Raw genomic sequence first — 24,428 nt, forward strand, 5'->3', positions numbered from 1 at the left:
CTCTGTCCATGGGATTCTCCAGGCTCGAATATACTGGAGCGGGTTGCCATTTCCTTCTCCAATGCTATGTTAAGGCACTTCAGCTATCTTGAGGACAGTAACTAAAAGATCTGAAGCAGAAGAAAAATGTAGCTGACTTTTTTATACAGACCACTCTGGACACTAGAGAAAGGATTTAAAGAGACCTAACTTGAGGCAAGGATTAAGTTTTTATTACAAACACAAAACTTTTAAAAAGTGTGTCTCCTCTTCTTTGGGGAGTGTTTCGTGGCTCTCACCCCATCTACTCCATCAATTGTATCACAGATTGTAATAAAGAGGCTGAGAGACACCACACCTTCAAAATGTCTACAACCTCTGAGGACCTACCTGTCCCCCACCCCAGGCTCTCCCACAGTATCTTAAAAAACCTCTTTCGTGGCACTTTAAGGTGCTACTTAAACACTCTCCCCTGCATTTGCTTTGACTGTACATACCTCTCCAGCCTGAAAATTAACTGTACCACTAGATTCTTTATAATTCCACATACTTAGCACAGTATCTTTGTAAAAAAAAAATAGTACCCAAAACAACTCTTAGATCTAAGTTTATAATCCTAACCTCTTTGAATGCAAGACATTTCCAACTGACCAGTAACTGTCTCCACCTGATGTCCTGTAAGATTCTCACATTTACCTAATCCAAATGGATTTCCTTACATTTCCCACCCAATGCCAAACTAATCAGACTTCCATTTCATATTGAGGTATTTATCCCAACCCTGAATCATGTTTACTCTCCCTTACTTGTCATAAACACTCAGCTGCTAAATGCTGCATCTGTACCTCTCCCCCATTTCTCTCTCCCTTTTCCAATGCCCTTGCTCAAGTTCTGATATGCTTCCCTGCCTCTCCCTGTGACCTACCAAACCTACACAACAGCTGTCATTTTCCTACTTCAAGTAGCTAGAAAGTTCACAAAGAAGGCGCATGCCCTGCTTTACCCACTGCTGTATCCCACAGCCCAAGGCTCCCAATGTGAAACTGGCACCCAATGATTTGCTTAAAGAATGCTCCTTGTCAAAAGCCTCCAGTGAACCTCTACTCTATACACGGTAAAATCAAACTCAGCAACACATTCAAGTCCCAAGTCAGCCTTCCAATCCTAGCTCTCACAACGTCCGTGCGCACCCTCGCCACCGCCCCCCACCTTTCCTGAGTGCCTGGTACTAAATATGCTTACTCCTTTAGTCCCTGTCGAATTCTCCCTCTCTTGTTCTACTGATGCTGAATGGTTAGTGTACTCGCCAAGTGCAGAACCTGTTTCTCTTCCCATTGTGTGTGCCTTCCAGTTTCCCCACCATGTGGTGATGCCAGCAGCTGCGTTAAGGACAGGATCTGTGTTCCTAGGCCGATGCCTGGCCCACCAGAGGCGCTCAGTAACTATGATATGAACTATGATACGAATCAGTGAGTGAACGCGTCCCTCGAAGCCATACCCTATCCTCCTCTCCACCAAACAAACGGGAAGGGGTGGGAGGTGCACGTAGGCTAGAGGAGAATACAACGTCTGGCTTTGAGTTTTTTAGCAGTTGTGTTTTTTCTTTTTATTGAATACAACATGTTGGAAAGAGCACAAGTCATAACTGCGAAGTTCGTCAATTTTCACAATAAGCACACAGGTGAAGCCAGCACCCAGACAGAGCATCAGAATATTACCAGCACCCAGAGGCCTTCCCGCTCCCTCTTCCGAGGAGTGCACTTTCAACCGGGCAAAGAGCTGCAGAGCTCACGTCCTGGGCCCTCTAGCAGCTCTAGCAGCGGTGCGCGACGCCCGGGAATCGAAATGCCCCAAATCCTGGCAAACTTACCCACGAATTTGAAACGACTCATGACTGCAGCCCCAGGCTCTCCTCGACGGAAGCGGAAACGGCCCTCTATCGCCCCGCCCCTCCATTAGCCCCGCCCCTCGCCGCTGACATCCGGTGTCCCGGGAGCCCCCGGGGCCGCTGAAGGTGAGCTGGCTGTCATGGCGTTCTTGTCATCGGCGGCCTATCTGACCCACCAGCAGAAGGTGCTGCGGCTTTATAAGCGGGCGCTGCGACACCTGGAATCATGGTGCATCCACAGGTGGGAGATGGGGACCCAGGGCGCGGGGAGGTGACCCCGGGGGCTCCCACAGAGGCTGAGAGGCCCTTGGTACCGGGCGGCTCAAGGACTTCGGGGACGGGGTGGGAACGCGGCCCCTCGCCCCCAAAGCCCGCCTCTAGACTCGGGTTCGAATGCGGAATTCATCGCCCACATCTGAGAGACCTTGAAGACTTGTTTATCTGGCTCGGGCCTCAGTTTTCTAATCAGGAAAACGGACGCGGTACCCACGCAGAGGGTTGCTTAACGAGAGCAAGAAAGGACCACAGATGGACTTTGTTGTGCCTCCAGCGCTCACTCAATAATAGCTTCCTTCGTGACCTCTTTCCTAATATTGGCAGTAATAACAAGTGCGTTCTTTTCTTTAGTCCTCGCACCTCTGGGAGTTAGGGGTGATTTAGCCTTATTTTATAGATGAAAAAAGGCAAGAGGGTAACTTGCTCAAGGCCCTGCAGCTGGTAAGTGGCCTAGCCAGGATTAAAACTCAGGTGTCTTAACTCCAAAGCATCATCATCACCCGCACCCCACCCCCATCAGCTTTCCTCTTTATAGCTTCATCCCACATAATTCTTTACCTCCCACATAATTTTCTTCTTTCCTCTCTTGTCCATCTGGAACTAGTCTTAGAACACAATCTTAAAACACAGATTTTTGTGATCTAAGTGCAATGCATGCTGGGGTAACAACCCAAGATGTATGAATGCAAGGCCTCCACTCCCTTAGCAGATTCCTGAATGAGAAGGGCTTCCGAGGAAAACTTCTAAGCAATAGGAAACTGAGTATGTCTGGAAAAGCTGTGAAGGGCATCCTTGAAGCCCAGATTTTATAGATTTGGGATGATTGTAAGTCACCGACTTACTTCTCTTTGCTAGGCTGCAGGATGGCGAGGTTCAAGGCTGTAGGGTTCATTACTTTCCTAATTTTCTTTATCCATAACAGAACTTGCCATTCAGGTTCTATGCTGGCTGATGAATAAATAAATGTTAACACGGCTTTTTTCTCAGCTGTAGCAGTTTATGGATTAATGGGGAAGATGGACATATAGAAACAGCATAGAGAATTATCAATTTTATAAGATGAAGGAAGTCAAGCCATCAAGAATGCAGGCAGTGCTGAACTACATCTGGGAATATTAATACTAGCCTTGGAGGAAAGGATAAATGTAGTTACCATGATAACACTAGCTCAGCGTTTCTTTAAATCTCCTAACATCTTTTCTCTGTACTTTCCTGATATTTTTTTTCTTCCATTTGCCCTCACAGTGCTATTTGTTCTGCATGGGTCCATCCTAGACAATTGGTTATTGCTGTATATACCTTGTGCAGCCTCATCTATTGTTGGGACTTGTCTCTAGAGCTGTATTTCCAACTATTTGTTAGATTACCTACAGTACTCTGAAGCTGAACTTACTTTTATTTTCACTACCTCATTTTGACTCTCTTCCCAAATTCCCTACCTCAGCTAATGGCATTACTAGTAATATAGTCACTCAGCTTTAAAGGGAAAGGGAAGTCGCTCAGTTGTGTCCGACTCTTTGCGACCCTGTGGACTGTAGCCTACCAGGCTCCTTCGTCCATGGGACTCTCCAGGCAAGAATACTGGAGTGGTTTGCCATTTCCTTCTCCAGGGGATCTTCCCGACCCAGGGATCGAACCCAGGTCTCCCGCATTGGAGGCAGACGCTTTAACCTCTGAGCCACCAGGGAAGTCCACTCAGCTTTAAGTCTTAGTATTATTTTCAGGTGCTCCAAACTTACCCCTCTGCCAGAGACATACACATACATACTTATATGCCACGTACAACTGGACACTGGTTTTTGTAAATTCTCTTCCCACTGTAATAATATTAGTAGTTGACATTGAGCACTGAGGATGTACCCAGCACTGTGTGAAGTGTGTTTATATGTTTTAGCTTATCGCATCTTTAAGGGCAGCCTGAAGATACAGATAATGTTATTAACACTTTAATGGAGGAGGAACCCATGGCCTAAAGACTTTAAGTAATTTATCCTAGATCACACAGCTAGTAACTGCAGAGCTAAGATTCAGGCTTAAGCAATCTGACTCCATAGCCTGCTCTCACAAATCTGTAGTCTAAATGTTTCTCTCCTGTCACCATCCATCACTGTGGCCTGCTTCAGGCCCTTATCATCTGTGGCCTGGATTATCAAGGCCCTTTTATTACTCAGCCATAAAAAAGAATGAAATAATGCCATTTGTAGCAACATGGATGACCCTAGAGATGATTATACTAAGTGAAGTAAGTCAAACAGACAAGACAAATATCATATGATATCACTTATAGGAATCTAAAATATACAAATGAATTTAATTACAAAACAGACATACAGACAAAACAAATTTATGGTTACCAAAGGGGAAGTTGGGGTGGAGGTATAAATTAGGAGTTTGAGATTAGCAGATTCAAACTATTGTCTATAACAAGGATCTACTGTATAGCATAGGGAATTATATTCAGTATCTTATAATAAGCTGTAAGGGAAGAGAATATGAAAAAGTATATGTATGTATGTATAACTGATTCACTTTGCTGTACACCAGAAACTAAATGCAGCATTGTAAATCAACTATTGTCTTAAAAATTAATAAAAAAATTTTAAGTCCCATAAATGATCTCTGCATCTATGGCAGCCCACTCCAGTATCCTTGCTTGGAAAATCTAATGGACAGAGGAGGCTGGTGGACTACAGTCCATGGGGTTGCAAAGAGTCAGACACAACTGAGGAACAGTTTCACTAACACTTTATAGAACCTGACCAGAACTTGCCTAAGGTCATGCAGCTAGGTCAGATTCAGAATTTGAACCCAGGTCTGTTTTGAGCCACACTGTTGCCACCATGTAATACCTGCCTTCCACATCTCTGTGTCCAGAATTTAGCTCAGTGTCTAGCACAAGGTAGGAGGAGGTTCAGTAAGTTGTCATTCAGTGAATTGAATGATCCTCCTATAGAGGAGATGGGGAAAGAGGTTAGGCTGTCTTTATTAATACAATAGATTTTTGCTGCTGGTGTTTCGGGGTGACTGCCAAGAAAGCTGTGGTAATGATGCAGCTGCTCCATTAACAGGGTCCGGGGAGGGGCTGGGAAGTTACCTGGGAGGCATTAGTGGAAGTACTGCTTCTTGTCAGATAGTTACGCTTCCTGATCGAGTAGATTACATTTCTAATCTCCAAAACCATTTTTTGTTTAAGGGATAAATACCGGTACTTTGCTTGCTTGTTGAGAGCCCGGTTTGATGAACATAAGAATGAAAAGGACATGGTGAAGGCCACCCAGCTGCTGAGGGAGGCAGAGGAAGAGTTCTGGCACGGTCAGCATCCTCAGCCGTACATCTTCCCTGAGTCTCCGGGGGGCACCTCCTATGAGAGATACGAGTGTTACAAGGTAGGTGAGGACCACAGGTGTGTCGAATTCCAGACCTCAGCCCTGGAAACCACTCGCCTTTTTAAGGGCAGCTAGATTTCTTCTCTGACAATTACACATTTGTTTCAGTGTCAGTTTTCTCTCTCCCAGACACCATCAAGACTTTTCTTTCCAAACTCAGAGCCAGGGTCTTTCAGTAAACTTTTTGGCAAAGGAAAGTACTTAAGGAATGGGTAAATAACTCATTTTTGGATCTTGGAGTTAAGCAGTTTCAATCGGTGCTTTGTATTCTAAGTGGTATTTCCAAATAACATAAAGCCATATGGGATGTTTAGAGAGCTCGGGTAGGAGAGGGGCACTGCCAGTTCTCTCTGGATGGACCTTGCTGCTTTCCAGCCCTAGGTTGTTTCACTCGAAGGTGTTCTCCTTTATTTTGGTCCTCTGCTGTTTATGGCTTAGTGTCAGAAGCAAGTCTGGTACTTGGAATTGTTATAAAAATGCACCTTGATTTTTGTCTCCTGAGAAGGCACGCCCTGTGGCATGTAAATGTGTCCTGTGGAATGACGCTGTGATTTCCCCTCCTGACAGGTTCCCGAGTGCTGCTTAGATGACTGGCATCCTTCGGAGAAGGCGATGTATCCTGACTACTTTGCTAAGAGAGAGCAGTGGAAGAAACTGCGGAGGGAGAGCTGGGAGCGGGAGGTGAGTTTTGCCTATACTTTCTCTTTCAGGTGTGTTCAGTACAACATTTACAGCCATCTTAGAAATTGGTTATATGTGTTTCCTGGTCTTTGGGCTTTTCTGTTCTTTGATTTTGCTTCTCTCTTCCTTCCCCTCCATAATCCTTTGCTTGACTTTTCTCTACTCTATATTAACCTTCACCAGCGCCTTGGGTATTTTTCCACTCATGATGACTGATTTATATATATATTTAAAACGTATTCATTTTTTGGCTGTGCTGGGTCTTCATTGCTGTGAGGGCTTTTCTCTAGTTGTGGCAAGCAGGGGCTACTCTCTAGTTGCCATTTGCAGACTTCTCATGGCAGTGGCTTTTCTTGTTGAGCATGGACTCGAGGGCATGTTGGCTTCAGTAGCTGCGGCTCCCAGGCTCTAGAGCACAGCCTCAATAGTTGTGACACACGGGCTTAGTTGCTCTGTAGCATGTGGAATCTCCCTGGATCAGGGATTGAACCTGTATCTAGTGCATTGGCAGGTGAATTCTTCACCACTGAGCCGCTAGGGAAGCCCTGATTTATATTTTAAAAAATTCAATTCTTGCTGTAGTGTGAAAAATAAATTGGAGAGGGCAAGTGGAGAAGGGGAGAGACCAGTTTGCATTATTGCCGTAGTTAAGTCCAAAGATTACACAACCAGCACTAGGATGGGTGCGGTGGATGTGGAAGGAAGCAGCTTCAGGATATTGTTTGCAGGGATGTGAAGAGAGATTGAATTGGGGTAGGGGGACCGTGTGGAGTGAAGGACAGGGAAGACTCAAGAATGATTTCCATGTTGTAAGCTTCAACATGTGGAGTTTGGTGGTGGTGTTTATTGACATAGGGAAGAGGAGAGAAAACAGATGTCAGAGGACAATCAGGTGTTCAGTTTTAAATGTTTAAAAATATTAAAGTTGAGAATCCTGTGAGACATCTGGTGCAGGCGTCAGAGGGTGACTTTGGATGTGCAAATTTGGAACTCGAGAGCGATCTGGGCTCAGAATAGAAGTGTGGGCGTTATCAGTTGTTTTAAAAGCCACAGAAGGGGGAATAGGGGGCCTCTTCCTGGTTCCCTCTCCACAGCAGAGGAACTGGATTAAGTGGAGGCTGGCGGAGAGCCACAGAAAGGTTTGAGATCCTTAGATCCAAGAGAAAGTGTTTCAGGAATAGTGGCCAGGGCCAATCATCTTTGACGTGGATTAGAGTCCTGGAAATAACATCTGAAGGTGTTGGTTACAGAAAGGGCATTAGTGGCCCTGACTGGAGCTTATCTGTCACACAAAGATTGATCGGAAGGTGAGGAGGAGAAAACGGGAGGGAGAGATGACTCTCGAACATTTGCTGAAGAGAACGAAGAAATGGGGCAGTAACTGGAGACCGAGAGATTACTTTCTTTTAAAATAAATAATAATGCATATGTGCTGGTGAGATTTGGGGAGAGGGAGAGTCTGGTAATGCCGAATTGAGATGAAACAGATACAGAAGGAAAGTTTTTGAGGATCCCAAGCCTGTGTGGGGGCCTTTGAAAGGAGAAGGGATTCTTCCTCCATTCTTATTGGTAAATACTTTGGGGTTAGAAGTTTTGATAATGAGGAAATGACAGACTTTCATGTGCTGGCTTCTGTTTCTTAAGTGAAATAAGGAAAAGACAGGGAGTGAGCAAAGCATGCTTGTAGAATGTGGAGAAGGTGTGATAATCGTGGGCAGAGGATGAGCTTGCTGGAGAGGAGCAGTAAGATTGCCATGGGGTGGTGAAGGCCCATGTGAGGCTGGGAATAGATATGTTGTGACTCCAGTTTGTTCCAGAAATTTTTTTCTCTTTAGCAATACTAAGCTGTACGGGTGCGGGCCTGAAGGTAGACGGTGTGGCTGTTCTCTGTCAAGAGTGACAAGGAATTGAAGTTACTCCATAGGGAGTGATTTTGTGATGGAGTCTGGGTGGATCAAGTAGGGAAGTACGCAGGAGACTGATGCAGAGAAGGGCAAGTTAAGTGGAAGAACGTGTGAACTGGTAGCCTCTATGAGTTCAGGAAATTATTTTCAAGGGGCCTTTAAGCAAATGAGCTGGAAGAGGACACTGGTTACTGGGATATTGGGTTACTTGAAGTCATGATTTTGTGATCAAGGAGGGCAGTGTTTTCCAAGAAGTATGTGAGCATTTGGGAACTTGAGGCGTGTTTATTCATGGAGAGCAGCAGATTCATTCTGCAGTTGATCACTTTGATAACCTCTCCCCAAAACCTTCCTCCTTTATTTATTCCATTGACATTATTAAACAGCACATGTACTGTGGCCCAGGTTTGCCACAACCCAGAATTGGTTTTCTGTAGAGAGGTTCAAAAAATCTTGGCTCTGGCAAGTGGGTGCCTTGGGTCTCCTTTGTTGGGACCGTGGTAGTCTCAGAGGTTCGCTGGAACAAGGGTAGCTGGGCAGCAGGGGGCAGGACTGAGCACATTTGTACCTGATTGCTGTTTGGAGGGCTTTTAAATTAACATCCCTGATATATTCAAATTGAGGTTTCTTAACAGTGCTTTTGGAGACCACTTTGCAGAGACAGGAGAACATGGTGGGGGGGCGGGGTTGGCCAGGTGAAGGAGCCATAACAAGGGGAACTGGAGTAGTAATTGTCAGGGTTTTGCTTAATGAGTAGGAGGTGGGGTAGGAGGGTTTGTTCTCAGCTTTGCTGTTTTAAGAATGGGAAAACCTTGAAGGAGAACAGCTTTTGTGTCTGAGTTAAAATATGGGCATAAAAATAATGCAGTTCTGTATAAACAACCCTTTTCTGTAGTGAGGATCAGAGTGTCATGTGACACAGTAGAAACAACGCTGACACTGCTCCACAGCAGAGAGGTTGGACCGTCAGTTTGACTCCTTTTCTAATTGTTCCTTCCTTACCCCTCTTCTAGGTGAAGCAGCTGCAAGAGGAGACCCCGGTTGGTGGTCCCCGAACTGAAGCTTTGCCCCCAGCCCGAAAGGAAGGTGACTTGCCCCCTCTGTGGTGGCATATCGTGACCAGACCCCGGGAGCGGCCTATGTAGAGAGAGGAAGATGCCTCACAGTCACGCTCGCAAGTGAGATGAGTTACCAGGACACCCACTTGCCCTAATAAAATAATTCCACCTGGCATGACTGACGTGTTCTTCTGAGGAGTGACATGCCAGCTGATTGGGCCGCTGTCATTTTCTTAGCAGTTATGCATATAAAGAAAAGTGTGTGAAATGTAGTTGGTCAGATGTGTTCTGTTCTTCCCCATTAAGTCATATTGATAAATATGCTATCAAGGGAAAACTACACAGCAGAACCAGATACAAGATTTACTTGAATAAACGAGTTGAAGGCTTAACTCAGCTGTAATGACTGGAAGGCATAAGAGGCTAAGAAGAGAAAGCATGCCAGTAGTGAGGGTGTAAGAACTTTTCTGTTTTCTAGAGTCCACTCATGGAAGTTTAGCTTTGATTAAAGGACCACTCTTAAGAAGCACACAGCAAATACGCATGCAGTTTATGGGGTTCTCAGGATTGGAGTTTGGTGGCTGGGGTTAAAGCATCTGATCTGAATAGCACTTTTGTGACAGTCATTTCGAAGGCAGTTTCCCAGCTTTGCTTCCTCTTCTATAGCTTGGATTGTCTGCAGACACAAAGGAAAGGGTGGCAAAACTAAATGAAGTTTTTTTTTTTTTAAAGGTAAAGCCATTTTAAAAATTCAACCAAACTCAGTTCTTGGTAACTCACTGGAACTGTTAACATTAAACTCACTGGAACCTAACACTTAGGTCAGGCAACTTAAGTGTTCTTCGGGTGCACAGAAATGATGTTGTAAGTTTTCTAACTAAGCTCAATCTGAGTTTCAGCCCATCTTCTAACATTTGACAAGACCTCAGCCTGAATTTTAATAAGACTTGAAATGCAGGGCTTTTTTTTCTAGTGGTTCTTTATTTATAATGTAGGCTGAAGCAACTGTTACAAGGTAGAAGGGAGACACGTTACACAGTTGTTATTTATACAAGCTTAGAACAAAAAACTGCACAGGGAGAGGTCAACTCTCAGTACGAACTAGCAACTAAACCACAATAATTTACCTTTAGAAACGATTTATTTTTAGCTGTGACACTGCTTTTACAATATGCAAAAACACAAACAGAACTACCCAAGGTGTTTTGTCACATTCTTTCTACATTGAATTTGGCAACATTTTATATTAAATTTATTCAGATTATACTAACGTTTAAAAACTAAACAAGTGAAAAGCTGTACCAAGGTACAGTTACATCCATTTATTTCAAAGGTTTAAAATACCACTTTTATCTAACGTAATTACCTTGCAGTGATTTCTGCTTTTGCAAAAACCATCTCAAGCATCATATGCACAATGCATCAGCTACTTTTAGTCTTCAAGATTGGTGGGCTAAACCACAGGCACTACTGTTGCTTATATTCTGTAAAAGGAGCTTGTTTTTCAAAGAAAAAAAGCTTAAATAGTTTCTAATAATCATGCCTTTGCTTTAAAGCCATAACATAAAATGTCCTTGAGCGATCACAGCAGTGTTAAATGTTAATATATAGAACAGTGACTGTACAGGTACGTTTCTTTCACATCCAATGCAGTTATGTATTAAAGCATAAGAGTATGTAGCCGAAGCTTAGCACCAACAGAGATCTGCAGGCCCCGGGGAACCCACCAGGCTCTCTCCTTGAGAGGTTCGGTCCCAAATGAACACTTTCAACTGACCCCAGTAAGGGGCTGGCTTTTTTTTTTTTAAACACCATTGCAGTCTCCAAACGTGGTCCCTTTAAATCTACAAATCTCTGTTGGCTTTAGGGGATGGGCATTATAAAAATTTAACTTTCACTTAAAAAAGAAAAGACAGAAATCCATTCCAAAAAACATTACCTAGAATACAAAAAAGAGGACAGTATAGTGGTCAGATTCCAGGTGACAAGAAAGAAATCCTCCTCTCCGATGTTTAGTATGAAGCCAGTTAACTGCCACTTATTTAAAAGAAGATAAGAAAAACAAGCCCCCAGACTGGTAAACACATTGGCAAGTTGCTAGACTCCAAGCTGGTTACCCTTGTTAAATCCGCTCGAGTTTTTTCAAAATATTTGGGCTTTTCAACGCACCCAGCCTGCTGGGCACAGTTAAGTAAAAGGCATTTGCTATATCTAAGAATTCCCTGCTATCATTTTTAAATGTTTTCACATTTTTAAAACTGCCTTACCATTTTGGATGCATTTGGACTCAATGAAAGTGGGTATAACAGATGAGTAACTGAAGTGGGGTTTCTGTCTACCCGGTGGCGGCCGCATGCACAGGACTGGAGGTGGGTGCTGTGTGCAGTCAGGAGGAATCGTGGGAGAAAGGAAGTCCTTAAACACCCTACAGAAACAGACACTGCAATCCAGTATGGCTTATTCGGATGCATTTACCATGAAGCTACTAGAAATTCAACCTACGAGGCTACCCTTAAATGTAACAGGATCGGCTATGTTGACAGTGTGCCCCTCCCACAACCCTCCCCCCAATCCCAACACAGTCTACCATTTCCAGAGTTACTTCACTCCAAATATTGCTCATCAACTGACTCCCGCATTTCTCATCCCGAAAGTAGTTTGCTTTGCTAAGGAATTTTACTCCTTATCCATTTTGTTTGTCCATTAAAATAACTTGAATTTGCTCCTAAGCCAGACTACTACAATGCATCTACAAAAGCTTGCAGGAAAACAAAAGAAAAAAAGCTAAGTATAGTTATCCTTTCTTCTGAAATCACTAACTTTGTGGTTCCCCTGCCCGACCTCCCCCCGCCCTAATGCATTTAAAATTTTACAAAGACTTGTAAAAAAGTTAAATGGAATTTGGCACCTTCAGAAAAATCAAAAGGGAAACTTAAGATTAAAATGTGCAGAAAGAAAACTGTTGATATTTACAAATTAAAAGATCAAGGTTATGTCAGTTACATACGTTGCTTTTAATTCTTATCTAAAGGTGTACTTTCAAAAGAGCTGTGTTCTGAGTTGCCTACAAAATCTTTTGATTATAGATTGGAATGGATCAAGACAAATTAGGTCTTATTAATTAGACAGTTCATTCCCCACTGGCAGCATTTCTTGTGAGCCTAAAAGAGCCTAAGAGAAGCGCGGGGCTGAGCGGTCATTTGTCGTGGTCTTCTTCAGTTTCACGCCCCTTCGGATGGCGTTCAGCATGTCTTCTCCTTGCGGGACGTCCCTCGGGCTCAGGTCAGCAGGGTCACTCTCTGGAAGCTGGCCTGGGGAGGCAGTGGCACTTGGGGGATCCCTCTCCTGGTCTTCGGCCTCGCTTTCTGGAATCGCCTGTCTGTGCTCCTCGGGGATGCTCGGCTTCAGGCCTGGAAGAGGGGGGTTGACGGAGGCTTGGCCGCTCCACATTGAGGCGGGCATGCTGCTGACACCCTGGGGGCCCTCACCCATAGATGGTGACTCTGGGCTCTGCTCACCCCGCTCCTCGGGCCCATCCGGAGGGGCTGGCAACACCCCGGGGAGGTCTGGGACGGTGGGGGTCTTGACAGGGATCACAGGTGTCTTGATGGGGATGGGGCCAGCTCCTATGGTCCCCCGGCGGACAGAAGGCTTGGTGGAAGGGGTCCGTCGGATGGTTGCAACCCCTGGGGTGACCATAGCAGGTCCGAGGGTGGTGGGAAGGCCCGCGGTCGAGGCCGGGCGCTTGGCTTGGAACATCCTTCGATAGGACTGGCTGATGTCGCTGTTTCTCGGGATGGTGGAGGATTTGTCAAACTCCTGCTGATCAGCCTCCTGGTCACCACTTACAGAGAAATAATCGTAATCTGAAACTGATTATAGGATCCGATTAGAAATCTCCAAGGTGGTGGCTGTGCTTTTTCATTCTCTGTGTTGGGAGGACAGAAGGCCCCAGAGGCCAGGGACTTCACCCACAACCTCACCCTAAGCCTCCCTGGGTTTCCAGGCCCCCACCATCTAAGAACTCCTTGACAGGGATCGGCATTTTGTTCACCAAGGGAGCCCAGAGCACCCAGAGAAGAGCTGGACACAACAGGCCTGCACTCAAATACTGCTGAGCTGGGAAGGACGCAAAACACTACCTCCGAGAACCTCTGGGAGGAATCAAGAGGGTGGAAGGAGGAAATAACCTCTCCAGCCTGGAATATAAAGTGAGAAACAAACCCCACATGGACTGTACAGACCTCCCTCATGATCAGCTCATTAGGCAAAGACAACAGAACTGGCAACGAGTCTCTGAAAACTATGCACAAAGACAGGTTCCATCAGTTCAGCGTGCTCACTTCCTCTCCCAACACAGGGTCACGTGGGAGGGGAAAAGCACCCAGACTGAACACCTCAGAGCACGTTTCTGAACAGCAGCATCTGGCATCTGGGCCAGGTCAGTTCTGGGGTGGGGGTGCAGGGGTCTTTGGGCTGTATTATGGGATGTTTAGCAGCATCCCCGGCTGGCTACCAGATGCCAGCAGCACTCCCTCCAACTGTGACAACTAAAAATGTCTCTAGATGTTGCCAAGTGTCCTCTGGGGAGCAAGACGGCCCTCCACTGAGACCCACTGTCTGAGAGACCTGGATGAAGGACTGCCAACAGGCTTGGCCAACTCTCACAGATCTCTCCTAGCGGCTGGAATGCCATCATGCTGGCCTTGTGGGTGTCTGGGAAAGGGATCAGAGAGGCAGGTTCATAGAGAATATGGCTGGAACAGGTTAAGAATTTGGGCTTCAGACTCTTAACAAATCTTAGATTCAAACTCTAGCTCTGCTTCTTATTACTTGTGTGAACCCTGGGCCTCAGTCTCCATGTATGTAAAATGAGGAGAAATATACACAGGGGCTTCCCAGGTGGCGCAGTGGTAAAGAACCTGCCTGCCAACGCAGGACACACAAGAGATGCAGTGTTTGATCCCTGGGTCGGGAAGATCCCCTGGAGGAGAATATGGCAACCCATTCCAGTATTCTTGCCTGGAGAATTCCGTGGACAGAGGGAGCCTGGTGGGCTACAGTCCATGGAGCTGCAGAGTCAGACACGACTGAGTGAGCACACATACTTGTTATATAAGTGGCTGTGACAAATAAATGGGACAGTAAAGTGCTTAGTCTGTTTTTGTCTGTTTAGTCGCCCAGTCATGTCCGACTCTGCAACCTTGTCCATGGGATTTTTCAGGCAGAATACTGGAGTGGGTTGCCATCCTCCTCTAAGGGATCTTCCTGACCCAAGGATCAAACCTGCATTGGCAGGTGGATTCTTTACCCTCTGAGCCATCAGGGAAGCCCAAAGTGTGTATTACCAAGTGCCAAACACAAATGATACAGTATCATTAACAGCATCTTGTGTTCACATTGGGAACTGCCCTGGACCCTGAAGGTGAACAACAAGTGAAGCTGTGAAAGTCTGGCCACTTCCTTGGATGGCAGCTACCTAACAATCACAGACGGAGCCCTCCCGAGCATTCCAAGATGCTCAGTGGTATCTGGACGGACGTCTGCCTCCTCCCGGCGGGGAGGGCTCCCCGTCCTTACCTGGCACTGCTCAGGAAGCCCGGCTGGAAGGCCTAGGCTGCCTCCTACCTTGGGAGGGGATGGTGTCCTCAGAGCAGCAGGGGGTGGTGGTCTGGGTGCTGTAGCCACTGGAGCACTGAAGCGAATCCCGGCTGCTCCTCTGGGTGTCCAGCTGGAGGCCCCGAGACAGGGCCAGTGCCAGTTCCTCACAAGCCTCCATCTCCTCTGCAGGCTGCAGGTGGGAGGAAAGAGACAGACGAGCCCCCGGGGCCATGAGTCCCTGTCTGATAACCCCAGAGCCTTTCCACTCTTCCAGTGGGGCCTTGTCTGGGTCCTACTCTGTTCCTATGACCACCACTGGGTCTGTGAGCCCGGGAGGTTGTCAGCTTGCTTGGGCCCTACCCAGGCTCTATAAAGTTCTCGAGTCTAACTCCCATACGAGACCTTCCCTGGGGGCCTTCTAAATGCCCTAGAGCAGCGAGTCGGGGAAAGGGGCTCGGGTCCCTCCAGCCGCCAGCCAGCACGTGGCCCCTGGCCAGGTGTGGAGGGCCCCAGCCAGCTGAAGAAAACAAGAGCGTCACCCTGGTGGCAGCCGACACGGTCATGCTCCTTGGCCTCTGGGCCTCCTCGGTAGCGGCAGGGGCACCTCCTGCCGCAGCGGGCACTCCTCCGCTGGGGTCTGGCTCTCGCTTCTCTTTGCGGCGCTGAAGGGTGTTCACCAGAGGCTGATCGTAAGGTCCTGGCTTGGCCCAGTCCTGAGTGGAGCAAGTGTGGTCAGGCGGCAGGGCCTCGGCCTCCACTTGGAGGCCAGAGAACCCTCCAGACAGCTGCCCACCCATGGAAGGCGGCTGGGAAGCTCGCGCTGGGACAGGCCAGCAGCCCCTTCTCCCCTCACCCAATGCTAGCAGAAGGGAATGGACAGTCCTTTGGGGAACCCCTGGGTATCTCTCCTTTCCTCATATCTGCCCAAAGACAGAAAACCCACAACAACTGGGCAGGAAGCCTGGGGGAGACTCTCACTTACAGCCACCAAACAGCTGACCAACTGCCTGTGGTGTCTAAAGGCACCAGCGTGTGGAGAGACATCCCCAGGGACTAGGCCCTCCCCCTGAAAGCTGAGGAAGACCTTGGCCTATGGGCTCAATTGATTGCATGTGCACATCCTGGCCACCAGAGGACACTAAAGGAATGTCAGACACTTTCCCTGAGGCTGAGCCTCACTTCAGGGAAGCAGCCCCAAAGGGCACCTGGGGATGTGCCTTCTGAGGTCCTCACAAAGGAAGCGAAGGCCCCTGGGTTGGAGAAGGATTCTGAGGAGTCTGAGAGGTCCGCACCACTTGCTCAAAATGCAGGCTGCCTAGGGGCCTCCTATTCCAGTTAGGGACCTCTCGAAATATCCTCCGGGCGTCAATTGTACTTGCTAGGAAATAATATAAAAACTTGTTTTTATATTAAAGCAAACATGTCTTAATATAAACCATTAAGACTAAAAATAAAGTCTGCATGTACTTTGAAGATTAAAAAAAAAAATGCTAAAAACCTATTTGGGGGCATGGTTCTATTACCATGGCCCGATAAGGGACTCCGGGAACAGTATGGGGTACACAGTCCCTGATATCAGCGACTCCCTCAGGAATCCCCCAGGAGGGCAGAACCGGGATGTACACTTTGGAACCAAACATCCCCACCGTGCTCCATCTGGGTCTACTGGGGTCTAACTGGGGTGAACTGGTGTCTCCTAAAGGCAGCCCCCCCAAGCCCACACTGAGATGTGTGGACATCTCAGTCTCAGCGCTGCCTGCTGGGTTCTGGATCTCCCCCCCGGGGGAATTTGCTCAGGGAGGAGGTGTTATGGGGAAGAAGGCGGAGTGTGAGAGGAGGAGGGTGAGGGGAGAGTCGGGGTGAGAATCATGGGGGCAGAAGAGGGGTGAGCACAGAGGCAATGAGGGAGGGGGGAGAGGGCAGAGAGACACAAACCTTCCAGCTAGGGATCTGAGATGACGGGAACATGCCGGGCCCAATGGTGTAATAATGAGCGTAGTCTGGAAGATGGACAGAGGTGACCCGAGGGAGCAGGCGGGAGGCGGGCAGGCAATGAGGGAAAAGGCTCGCCCCTACGGGCCCCACATGGGACTCACTTGATAAACTATAGTGAGAAAACCCATTAGACAACTGGAAACAAAAAAAAGGGGGAGGAAAAAAGGAAAAAAAATTAATATAACAGGATGAGCGTGGAGATACAAGATGGCATTGACATTCAAGGGACAGGGGAGACCTGAGTATTTACAAATAAACATCAGGGACTCTGCTGCTCATGGACAGTCCATGATGGGAGAGAAGAGCTCCACGGTGCAAAGAATGCACGTTTATCTGACACCAAGCATTCAGTGGGGGAAAATACTGTATCTACTTTTAGAATAATTTGGAAATGATCAGTGTCCCTAACGTGCAGTGCTCAATAGTCTTCGATTATTTCACTAATAATTTCATAGTGATGGTGATTTGCTCATCTCATTATGCAGCTTTCAAAACTCAACACCATCAGCCGAAGCTGTTCATTCCAGGTTTCCAAATCATCAGAGTGTTCAGGAGCAGATTCTAAATTGGGGTGAAGAAGAGGGGGCTGCAAACGAAAAGGCAGGAAAGCACACAGCCTCTGACGCGGTGGAATGTCACATCCAACGACAAGGTGGCGAGGTGGCCACGGTGGGCGGAGTGCGGGGGAGGGGGAGGAGGAAAGATGGATGACCATCCATGTCCTGGGAAGAAGCCTTCACACCTCCGAGTTCCCCATACCCCTTCCTCTCCCTCTTGATGACCACAAGGTCACTGCTTCAGGAGCCAGGCACCCCTTCCCGAAAAATCCCTCAGTATCGTCCCTCCCTCTGTCCCAAGAGGGGCCGCTCTTGGGGAAGATTCTGAGTTTCTGGGTTCCTGCGGCTGTGCAGGAAGTAGCTGGCAGAGGCGGGGTGGGGGGAGAGGCTGGGACCCCAGCCGGTCACCTTCTCCGTGGACGCCCAGGCGCCCATGGTGGAGCCTGAGCTGACCGAGGTGGGCGAGCTGCACTCGCTCACCGACTGGCAGGTTTCCGAGGCTTCGGAGGAGGCCGAGCTGGACGAGTTCTGCAGCAGGGGAGGGACCACACGAGGGGACCACGTGCCACCAAAAAAGAACATCGTAAAAAATAAAAAGATGGGGGAGGGCGGGGGGGAGGAAGGTCACGCAACAGAGAGAGAGAGAGAGAGAGACAGACATGTACACAGAAAAGGGAAGGATGAGAGAAGCAGAGCTAGGGTTATTTTTTTCTCCCCCAAAGCTGCACCCACACAGAGGCTTCCAAGCCCTGGAAAGGAAGTGTGACACCCAGCGAGACCCAGACCCGCCGGACTGGGAGGCTCCCAGGACCCTAACATCTGTGTGTGTGGTGCATGGGCTGCATGCCTGGCCGGGGGAGAGGGGCTCTGGTCAAGGCATGGGGCTCCTGTGTTCTCCAGGGCATTTCTTCCTGTGCCACGGGCCCAGGGATGCCATGCCTTTTACATCTCTACATCTCTCAGGTGCCCGGGTGTTACTACATGAGGACTCACCGCCCCCAGCTTGGGCTTTGGCTCCATGTCTGCCTGTTGTTGTTTAGTCACTAAGCCATGTCCAACTTATTTGTGACCCTCTGGACTGTTGCCCGCCAGGCTCTTCTATCCATGGGATTTCCCCAGGCAAGAATACTGGAGTGGGCTGCCATTTCCTTCTCCAGAGGATATTCTCAACCCAGATATTGAACCTGTGTTTCCTGCATTGCAGGTGGATTCTTCACCGCTGAGCCACCAGGGAAGCGCCTTGTCTCCTTAGAATGGCTCTAATTCCTGGATTCTCTCCCTTTGTCACATGCAGCCTCTGGATCCCTAAGGGGTGGTTTCCAGCTGTGAAGCTGTATCTTCACAGGACATGATTTTAGGTCTTTCTGCCTGGGGGGTGATTTTGAGGCTTTGGGCAGTAAAGTCCAGTGGTTAGGGAAATGTTTCCAGTGGCCATCATAGGGAGGATGAACCATCCAGTGAGATCTGAGACATCACAGAACTGACGTCTGCCTTGAGAAAACATCTCTTCAGGCTGATCTGGTTAAACCTCCAGTCCCTACCCGTCTCCCAGTGTCAACCAGGCACCTGCTCCCAGTTCCTAACCTTCAGCCGAGGCAGAGACTGCCTGTTAATTCATCACTCCATCTTGCCATTCTGGTCCTGTCCTGGCACGTGGCAGGTGCCTAACGGTGCTGAACGGATGAGTGACAATGACCATCTCTTCCATGTAACTGTGTCTCCCCGGGGGAGTGCTCTGGGCCCACCCAGGCATGGGCTTTCAGTTTTCTTCACTGTTAACTGCAATCTCATCTCATCATATAAGCAAGTCTGAGCCTCTCTACTCTTTCCCTGGAAGTGTCCCTGTATTCACCGGCAAGGAGGCCAGATTCATGTTTCTGTCCCCCACTTTCACCCGCCAAAGGAAGGTTCCTCCAGCCTTGCTGTGCGTGGATCAGGCTGAATGAAGCGGGGTTTCAGCCTCCAGTCATGTCGAGGGAAACAGAAGGTGGGCTTGTTGGGATTGACTTAAATCTGAAAGCCGGTGCTCCCATCCTGCAAGAGCAAGGAACCAAAAAGGCATTCCATGTGCACGTGGCTCCTTGGAGCCAAAGCAAGGGCAGACCACACAGTGGAGGTCCTGGCCACTTCCCCAGCTCAGTGTCTGGTTATCAGTCCAGGATCTGAAGTCTGAAAGTTTGAAGTCCTTTTTCTGCCACTTCCCAAGCTAGGAACCATGGGTTTAATCTCTGTAAAACTTCATTTTTCCCCCCTCTTTAGAATAGGGATCAGTAATATGTATTGGATGAAGATTAAATGAGATTGTGTGTGTGTGTGTGTGTATATCTATTTATGTAGTGCTTAACCAACTGTAAACAAAAGCCAGTTATCATTATAATTAACCAGAACTACTTATTTTGGCTCCTCTAATTAAAATAAGTTCAATTTGAAAAAAGAAACAGTAAAGCACCCCAGGGCTACAGGTTCTTATTTCCTTTGACTCTGCTCATTTTTTTCTGAAGAGCCCCTTGAGTGGATGGAGTGAACGATTCTAGGCAGGAGCCCCGCTGCAGACATAGTCCCATCTCTCCTGGGCACACGTGGTACAACTTGTAAAGAGCAGAATGGAGGACAGTGGGAGAATCCCGAATACATCCTGCCACGTGGCACCTGAGGGATCTCCCTGCTTATGGATGTGTGCTCCCTTCCTCCCACCCAAATAAAGGTAATACTGCCCCTAGGAAACTATACCCTCTGGCCTATGTGAGGTGTACAATCTCCTTAAATTTCCCCTCTGCCTTTGAAGCAGCCATAATGCCTTTTTCAAGAAAAACAGAATTCTCAATTAAATTCTGAAGCATCCCTGAGTTTACTCAAACTACCCTAGAGTTGCTTAGCCAAGCATTTATCTTAGGCACCGGCTTACAGATTTAAGTCAATCCCAACAAGCCCGCCTTCTGTTTCCCTCGACATGACTGGAGGCAGAAACCTTGATTCATTCAGTCTGATCCACACACACAACGGCAAAGCTGGAGCACATGGCCTCTTTTTTTAGAAAGGGGTGTCAGCGCACGATATTTTGATAGTGCTTCAGTTGATTAAAAACACACACAGAACGACACTGCACAACAGAAGAGCCTTTGAGGAGCTGCAAATCCCTGCTCCCTCTCCACCACACTCACTCTAGGCTCACGAGACACACAGGTGCAGTTTAGTGCCACACAAGGCGGGACCTCTTAGAGACTGAGTAAGCCAAAGCGCCCAGCTAGGACAAGTAGAGGTCTTAAAGCTGCAGCTCCTAACTCCGAGCATTTCTGCTTAAAATTGAATCTCAACCCCAGGAAGACAGAGAGAGGCAACAGCGCCCCCAGGGACAGCTGTGAAATGCCAAAGGCGGGGCTCCAGGCTGAGCGGCTCTGGGTTCATCAATGTCAGATGCATCATGTGAGTGGCTGTCTGGCTCCCAGAACATGACAGATGCTTCCTCGACGTGGAGTGCTCCCCAGAACACTCTGCTAGGGGCACCTTACAGCCAGGGTGGTGCAGAAAGGCCACTGGACCAGTTGCTAGAAACCCTTGTTTCAGATCCCCGACTGCAGGTCACACAACTGCGCCACTCGGGCAAACTGCTTTACATCTCTGAGCCTGTTTCCCCAACAAAACAGGGATAACAACACCCCAAGTGGCTCCTGGCAGGACTACACAGATAACAGGCAGGAGCTCCTAGGACGGTACCTGGCACACAGGAGATACTTGTTGACTGTCAGGCAAATTGGATACCTGGATGAACAAGACAAGCACGTGACCTTCTGAATCCAAAGGATCTTGGGCCAAAGGCTCTGGTTGGTCTCAAAACGTATTATATTGGGTTGACCAAAAAGTTTGTAATGTCTTACTTTGGAAAAACCCTCATGATCTTTTTGGCAAACCCAACATGCAATGGGCTCACAGTCACCACACTCCCCAGCAGATGGCGCTGAGGGGACCTCCTGGATGTTCACGTTTCCTGGCTGTCAGTATGTTATGCTTGCCAGTCTAGACGCCAACCCACTGACACAAAAAAGGAACACAGCGGAGCAGATGAGGGGTGTTTGATGCCCAGCTCCTGCCTTCTGCTGTTCTGCACCCATTGGGCTGGGCGTTTAGTGCCATCTAACCCAACTGTATTCAAAGAGACTCAACACCTTCCCTTCTCCCAGGAGGAAGGTGCCAACAGAATTACCTGCATGGGCACCAAAGATACTTTCTTATTCTCATCCTCATCAAAAATGGATACAAGGAAGCTGAAAGTGCCAAGGAAGGGCTCCGAGGTGTTGTTCAACAGCAGAATCTCTGTCCCCGTGTGCAAATGGGATAATGACTACAGTATGTCAAGCCAGGCACAGGGATGCCAGAGAGTGGCCAAGACTCTGAGTCTGTCTACATAAGTGTGAAAACTCTCCAAATGAATGGGCTGACAACCATCACCACATGGAGATCATAAGCTTTGAGTGAGTGAAAGTCGCTCAGTCGTGTCCGACTCTGTGTAACCCATGGACTGTAGCCTGCCAGGCTCCTCTGTCCATGGGATTCTCCAGGCAAAAATACTGGATTAACTAGCTGTTTCCTTCTCCAGGTGATCTTCCCCACCCAGGGATTGAATCTAGGTCTCCTGCATTGCAGGTGGATTATTTACCGTCTGAGTTACCAGGGAAGCCTGATCATAAGCTTTAATTCCCATTTACGTTATCTCTCCCTTTAGGGGATCAGCTCATCTAAAGATGAGAAATTAAACCAGAGGTTCCCCGTGTCAGACGACCAGGGTCTGTCCAAGCTCAGGTCCCTCTCGGTTTCAGCCATCAAGGTGGGTCCGCGGCCTCAGGTGTGGCGGCTGCTCCCGGGGCCAAGGGCACCCTTACCTGGTTGGGGGCCTCGGGCGGCATGGGGGACGGCGACTTGGACTGGAAGGCGTCCTGGGAGATGAACCCTGAGTCGTGGGAGGACACGCTGGACAGCCGCACGGGTGCCTGCTGGGCCAGGCTGGAGCCACGGTAGCGGTAGTGGGAGCTGGGCGAGTGCGAGTGGGAGCCGTGGGAGCCGCTGGACCGCGAGTCGCTGCTGTTGACACTGTTCAGGCTGCTGCGGGGGCAGCGGGGGAGGGGGACAGATGACAAGGGGCAACAGGGGAGAATGGCATCATGCAAACAGCCCCCAGGCCCAAGAAGCGGTGCACACGGTGAGACATGTTTTCAAAACACCCAGTCATTAAGCGAGTAAACAAAAGGTCTTTTCACTGTGAGCAAAGGGGGAAAACCAGCTATGGAGATGCGGTTCTCTGACGGTGCAATGAGGCATCTTTAGGATGGAGGGCTGTGATTCTAGAGTCAAGTGCTGCCCAGCTCTGCTGCGTCACTGACCAGCAAAGCCAGGCGACTCGATGTCTGTGGCATGAAAAAGGTTCATATCCTCTACTCACAAAAACCACATGAAGGCTTCAGCATGACCTAGTTGGAGCACCCAAGTATCTCCCTTAGGTGAACCATATGGATCAACCTGGCCACCCATCGCTCGGCACCAAGAGATTCCTCAAGGTGATTGCATCCTAAGTGTGCCTCTTTCAAGATGTCCGTACACAAGGCAACTCTGTCTGTGTTCATGTATTTTACATTTTATTAATATTAACAAAGTTGGTGGTTTAATGAATGGCTGGACCCTAAACACAGGTACTTCTCTGTTCAACTATCTGTGAGCCCAGCAAACAGAACACCTGGCAAGAAGCAGGCAGCTTTCAGGGACTAAAGGTCATCAATCAAAGCTGTTTGCTTCCAGGATGGAACAGTAAACAGGATGTCGGAAAATGACACTTGCCCTCTGGAGTTCTGCCTGTTCCATTTCCAGTCATAAGCAGTACATCCTACACTCTGTCTAATCACTCAAATTATGAAACCTAAAAAACTGAACAAAGTCTCCTGGTCCAAACAGGCAGAGCTGACAGATAAAGGGCAGCTGTAACAGTGTCAGAAGGCGTGAAATAAACAACCCAGACTTGGATTAGAAGGTTTATGGTTTCTGCTCCTAACTCCACAAGAGATTCTTGTCAAATTACACAAACTCGGCCAGCTAATAAGATAGTCAAGGGTTGACTACCTTGTTCTGGTGTTCTATACTGGAATGACTTGGTGTTAACGTTCCAACAGATATAGCAAAGTGTGCTGGAGGAGATCAAGAATAATAATCATGAGTTTTGCTTCCCCGCCCCACCCATCAGCCAGAACAGGGCATGTAGAGACAGATAGCAAAGCTCATGGCAATTTCACTACAGCAAGCCCAGGGGTGGTGCTGTCCATGTGACAGGATTTTCTATTGACACTAAAACTATAGAAAGAGACTCAGGCAGCTTTGTTTTATACTAACGAGATAAAGTCTTCTTCGTTACCAAACAAAGAAAAAGTCCTCAGTAGAAAAAAACCTCAGTAGACGTGTCTCCCTCTTTCTCTCTCTCTCTCTCTCTCTCACACACACACACACACACACACACACACACACACACACACACACACACAAAAGATGACAAGAAACCAACCACCATCCTCAGGCTGTATAATGTCAGGGTGTAGCATCTCAAGTCTAAACTTCCTGCTCCCTGTACACTGCATGAGCTCAAACATGAAACGAAAGACATACACACACGTGTGTAGAGAGAGATTCCCACACACAGATTCGGCAGCTCCATCCTGTTCTCTACTCTCAACGCTAAGTCACAGGAAGAGGAAATCCATTCGGCTTTGAAAAGTCAAAGAAAAAGATCAACAGGGAGAATGTACCAAGGACATGATGCATGAGGGTGTTTCTACCCTCACGGGAAGAGAATAATCAACTTGGCCGTCAGCAAGTCAAGAACAGTCTTGAACAGAATGCTGCCAGGCAACAGTGCTGCCGATCGACGGCAGAACTATTCCAGTGGACCCTGAGTCACCAGGTTAACAGTAACACCTGACAAAGCAGTGACGGTGGTGGTGGGAAAGGTTAACAGATCAAGAATTCTATTCACTTTGTGAAGCCCTGAGACAAAGACTGGGGGGCAAATGAGAGCAGGAGCCACGGTCACTGCCTTCATTTGTTCTGGCCACAGCGAGAAGCATCTG

At 48.0% G+C, this 24,428-nt stretch overlaps 3 protein-coding genes across 26 annotated transcripts in view; 1 reads left to right on the plus strand and 2 right to left on the minus strand.

Annotated features, from left to right (window-relative positions):
* The window catches only part of TATDN1 (TatD DNase domain containing 1), a 31,373-nt gene extending 29,473 nt beyond the window's left edge, over nucleotides 1–1,900 (minus strand). For all 8 annotated transcript variants that reach the window (XR_014056321.1, XM_081498985.1, XM_081498979.1 and 5 more), the window contains exon 1: nucleotides 1,850–1,900. Coding sequence is in view for 1 of the 8 variants with exons in the window: in XM_081498979.1 (XP_081355105.1) it covers nucleotides 1,850–1,871 (22 nt within the window). In the remaining 7 variants the exon portion in view is untranslated. The remainder of the gene's footprint in view (nucleotides 1–1,849) is intronic.
* A 70-nt stretch (nucleotides 1,901–1,970) lies between these two features.
* On the plus strand, nucleotides 1,971–9,440 carry NDUFB9 (NADH:ubiquinone oxidoreductase subunit B9). 2 transcript variants are annotated; one of them, XM_081498988.1, is made up of 4 exons: nucleotides 1,971–2,108; nucleotides 5,337–5,529; nucleotides 6,097–6,210; nucleotides 9,128–9,440. In XM_081498988.1, the coding sequence occupies exons 1-4, from the start codon at nucleotides 2,008–2,010 to the stop codon at nucleotides 9,257–9,259; spliced, it is 540 nt and encodes a 179-aa protein (XP_081355114.1). In that variant the 5' UTR covers nucleotides 1,971–2,007; the 3' UTR covers nucleotides 9,260–9,440. The 2 variants fall into 2 exon arrangements, with proteins under 2 accessions (XP_081355114.1, XP_081355115.1); XM_081498989.1 differs by having other exon boundaries at nucleotides 5,370–5,529.
* A 693-nt stretch (nucleotides 9,441–10,133) lies between these two features.
* Nucleotides 10,134–24,428, minus strand: part of MTSS1 (MTSS I-BAR domain containing 1) — a 161,582-nt gene continuing 147,287 nt past the window's right edge. For 2 of the 16 annotated variants that reach the window (XM_081498968.1, XM_081498964.1), the window contains 5 exons: nucleotides 22,203–22,419; nucleotides 17,734–17,853; nucleotides 15,313–15,486; nucleotides 14,801–14,963; nucleotides 10,134–13,044 (listed from right to left, as the gene is read on the minus strand). In XM_081498968.1, coding sequence (XP_081355094.1) covers nucleotides 12,344–13,044; nucleotides 14,801–14,963; nucleotides 15,313–15,486; nucleotides 17,734–17,853; nucleotides 22,203–22,419 — 1,375 coding nt within the window. In that variant the 3' untranslated portion in view covers nucleotides 10,134–12,343. Of the gene's footprint in view, nucleotides 13,045–14,800; nucleotides 14,964–15,312; nucleotides 15,487–16,708; nucleotides 16,904–17,733; nucleotides 17,854–22,202; nucleotides 22,423–24,428 lie in introns of all 16 variants that reach the window. The other 14 variants (XM_081498961.1, XM_081498960.1, XM_081498966.1 and 11 more) reach the window with 11 other exon arrangements.

The sequence above is a fragment of the Giraffa tippelskirchi genome, chromosome 6 (assembly GCF_054371585.1).
Source record: "Giraffa tippelskirchi isolate mGirTip1 chromosome 6, T2T-mGirTip1v1.2.pri, whole genome shotgun sequence".
NCBI classification, from domain to species: domain Eukaryota; kingdom Metazoa; phylum Chordata; class Mammalia; order Artiodactyla; family Giraffidae; genus Giraffa; species Giraffa tippelskirchi.

Excerpts from the sequence above, each read along its gene's own strand:
- NDUFB9 (XM_081498988.1), top strand. The coding sequence starts at position 2,008 with ATGGCGTTCTTGTCATCGGCGGCCTATCTGACCCACCAGCAGAAGGTG. Across the intron at positions 2,109-5,336 it reads GAATCATGGTGCATCCACAG|GGATAAATACCGGTACTTTG; the intron begins GTGGGAGATGGG and ends TTTTTGTTTAAG. Across the intron at positions 6,211-9,127 it reads GGGAGAGCTGGGAGCGGGAG|GTGAAGCAGCTGCAAGAGGA; the intron begins GTGAGTTTTGCC and ends CCCCTCTTCTAG.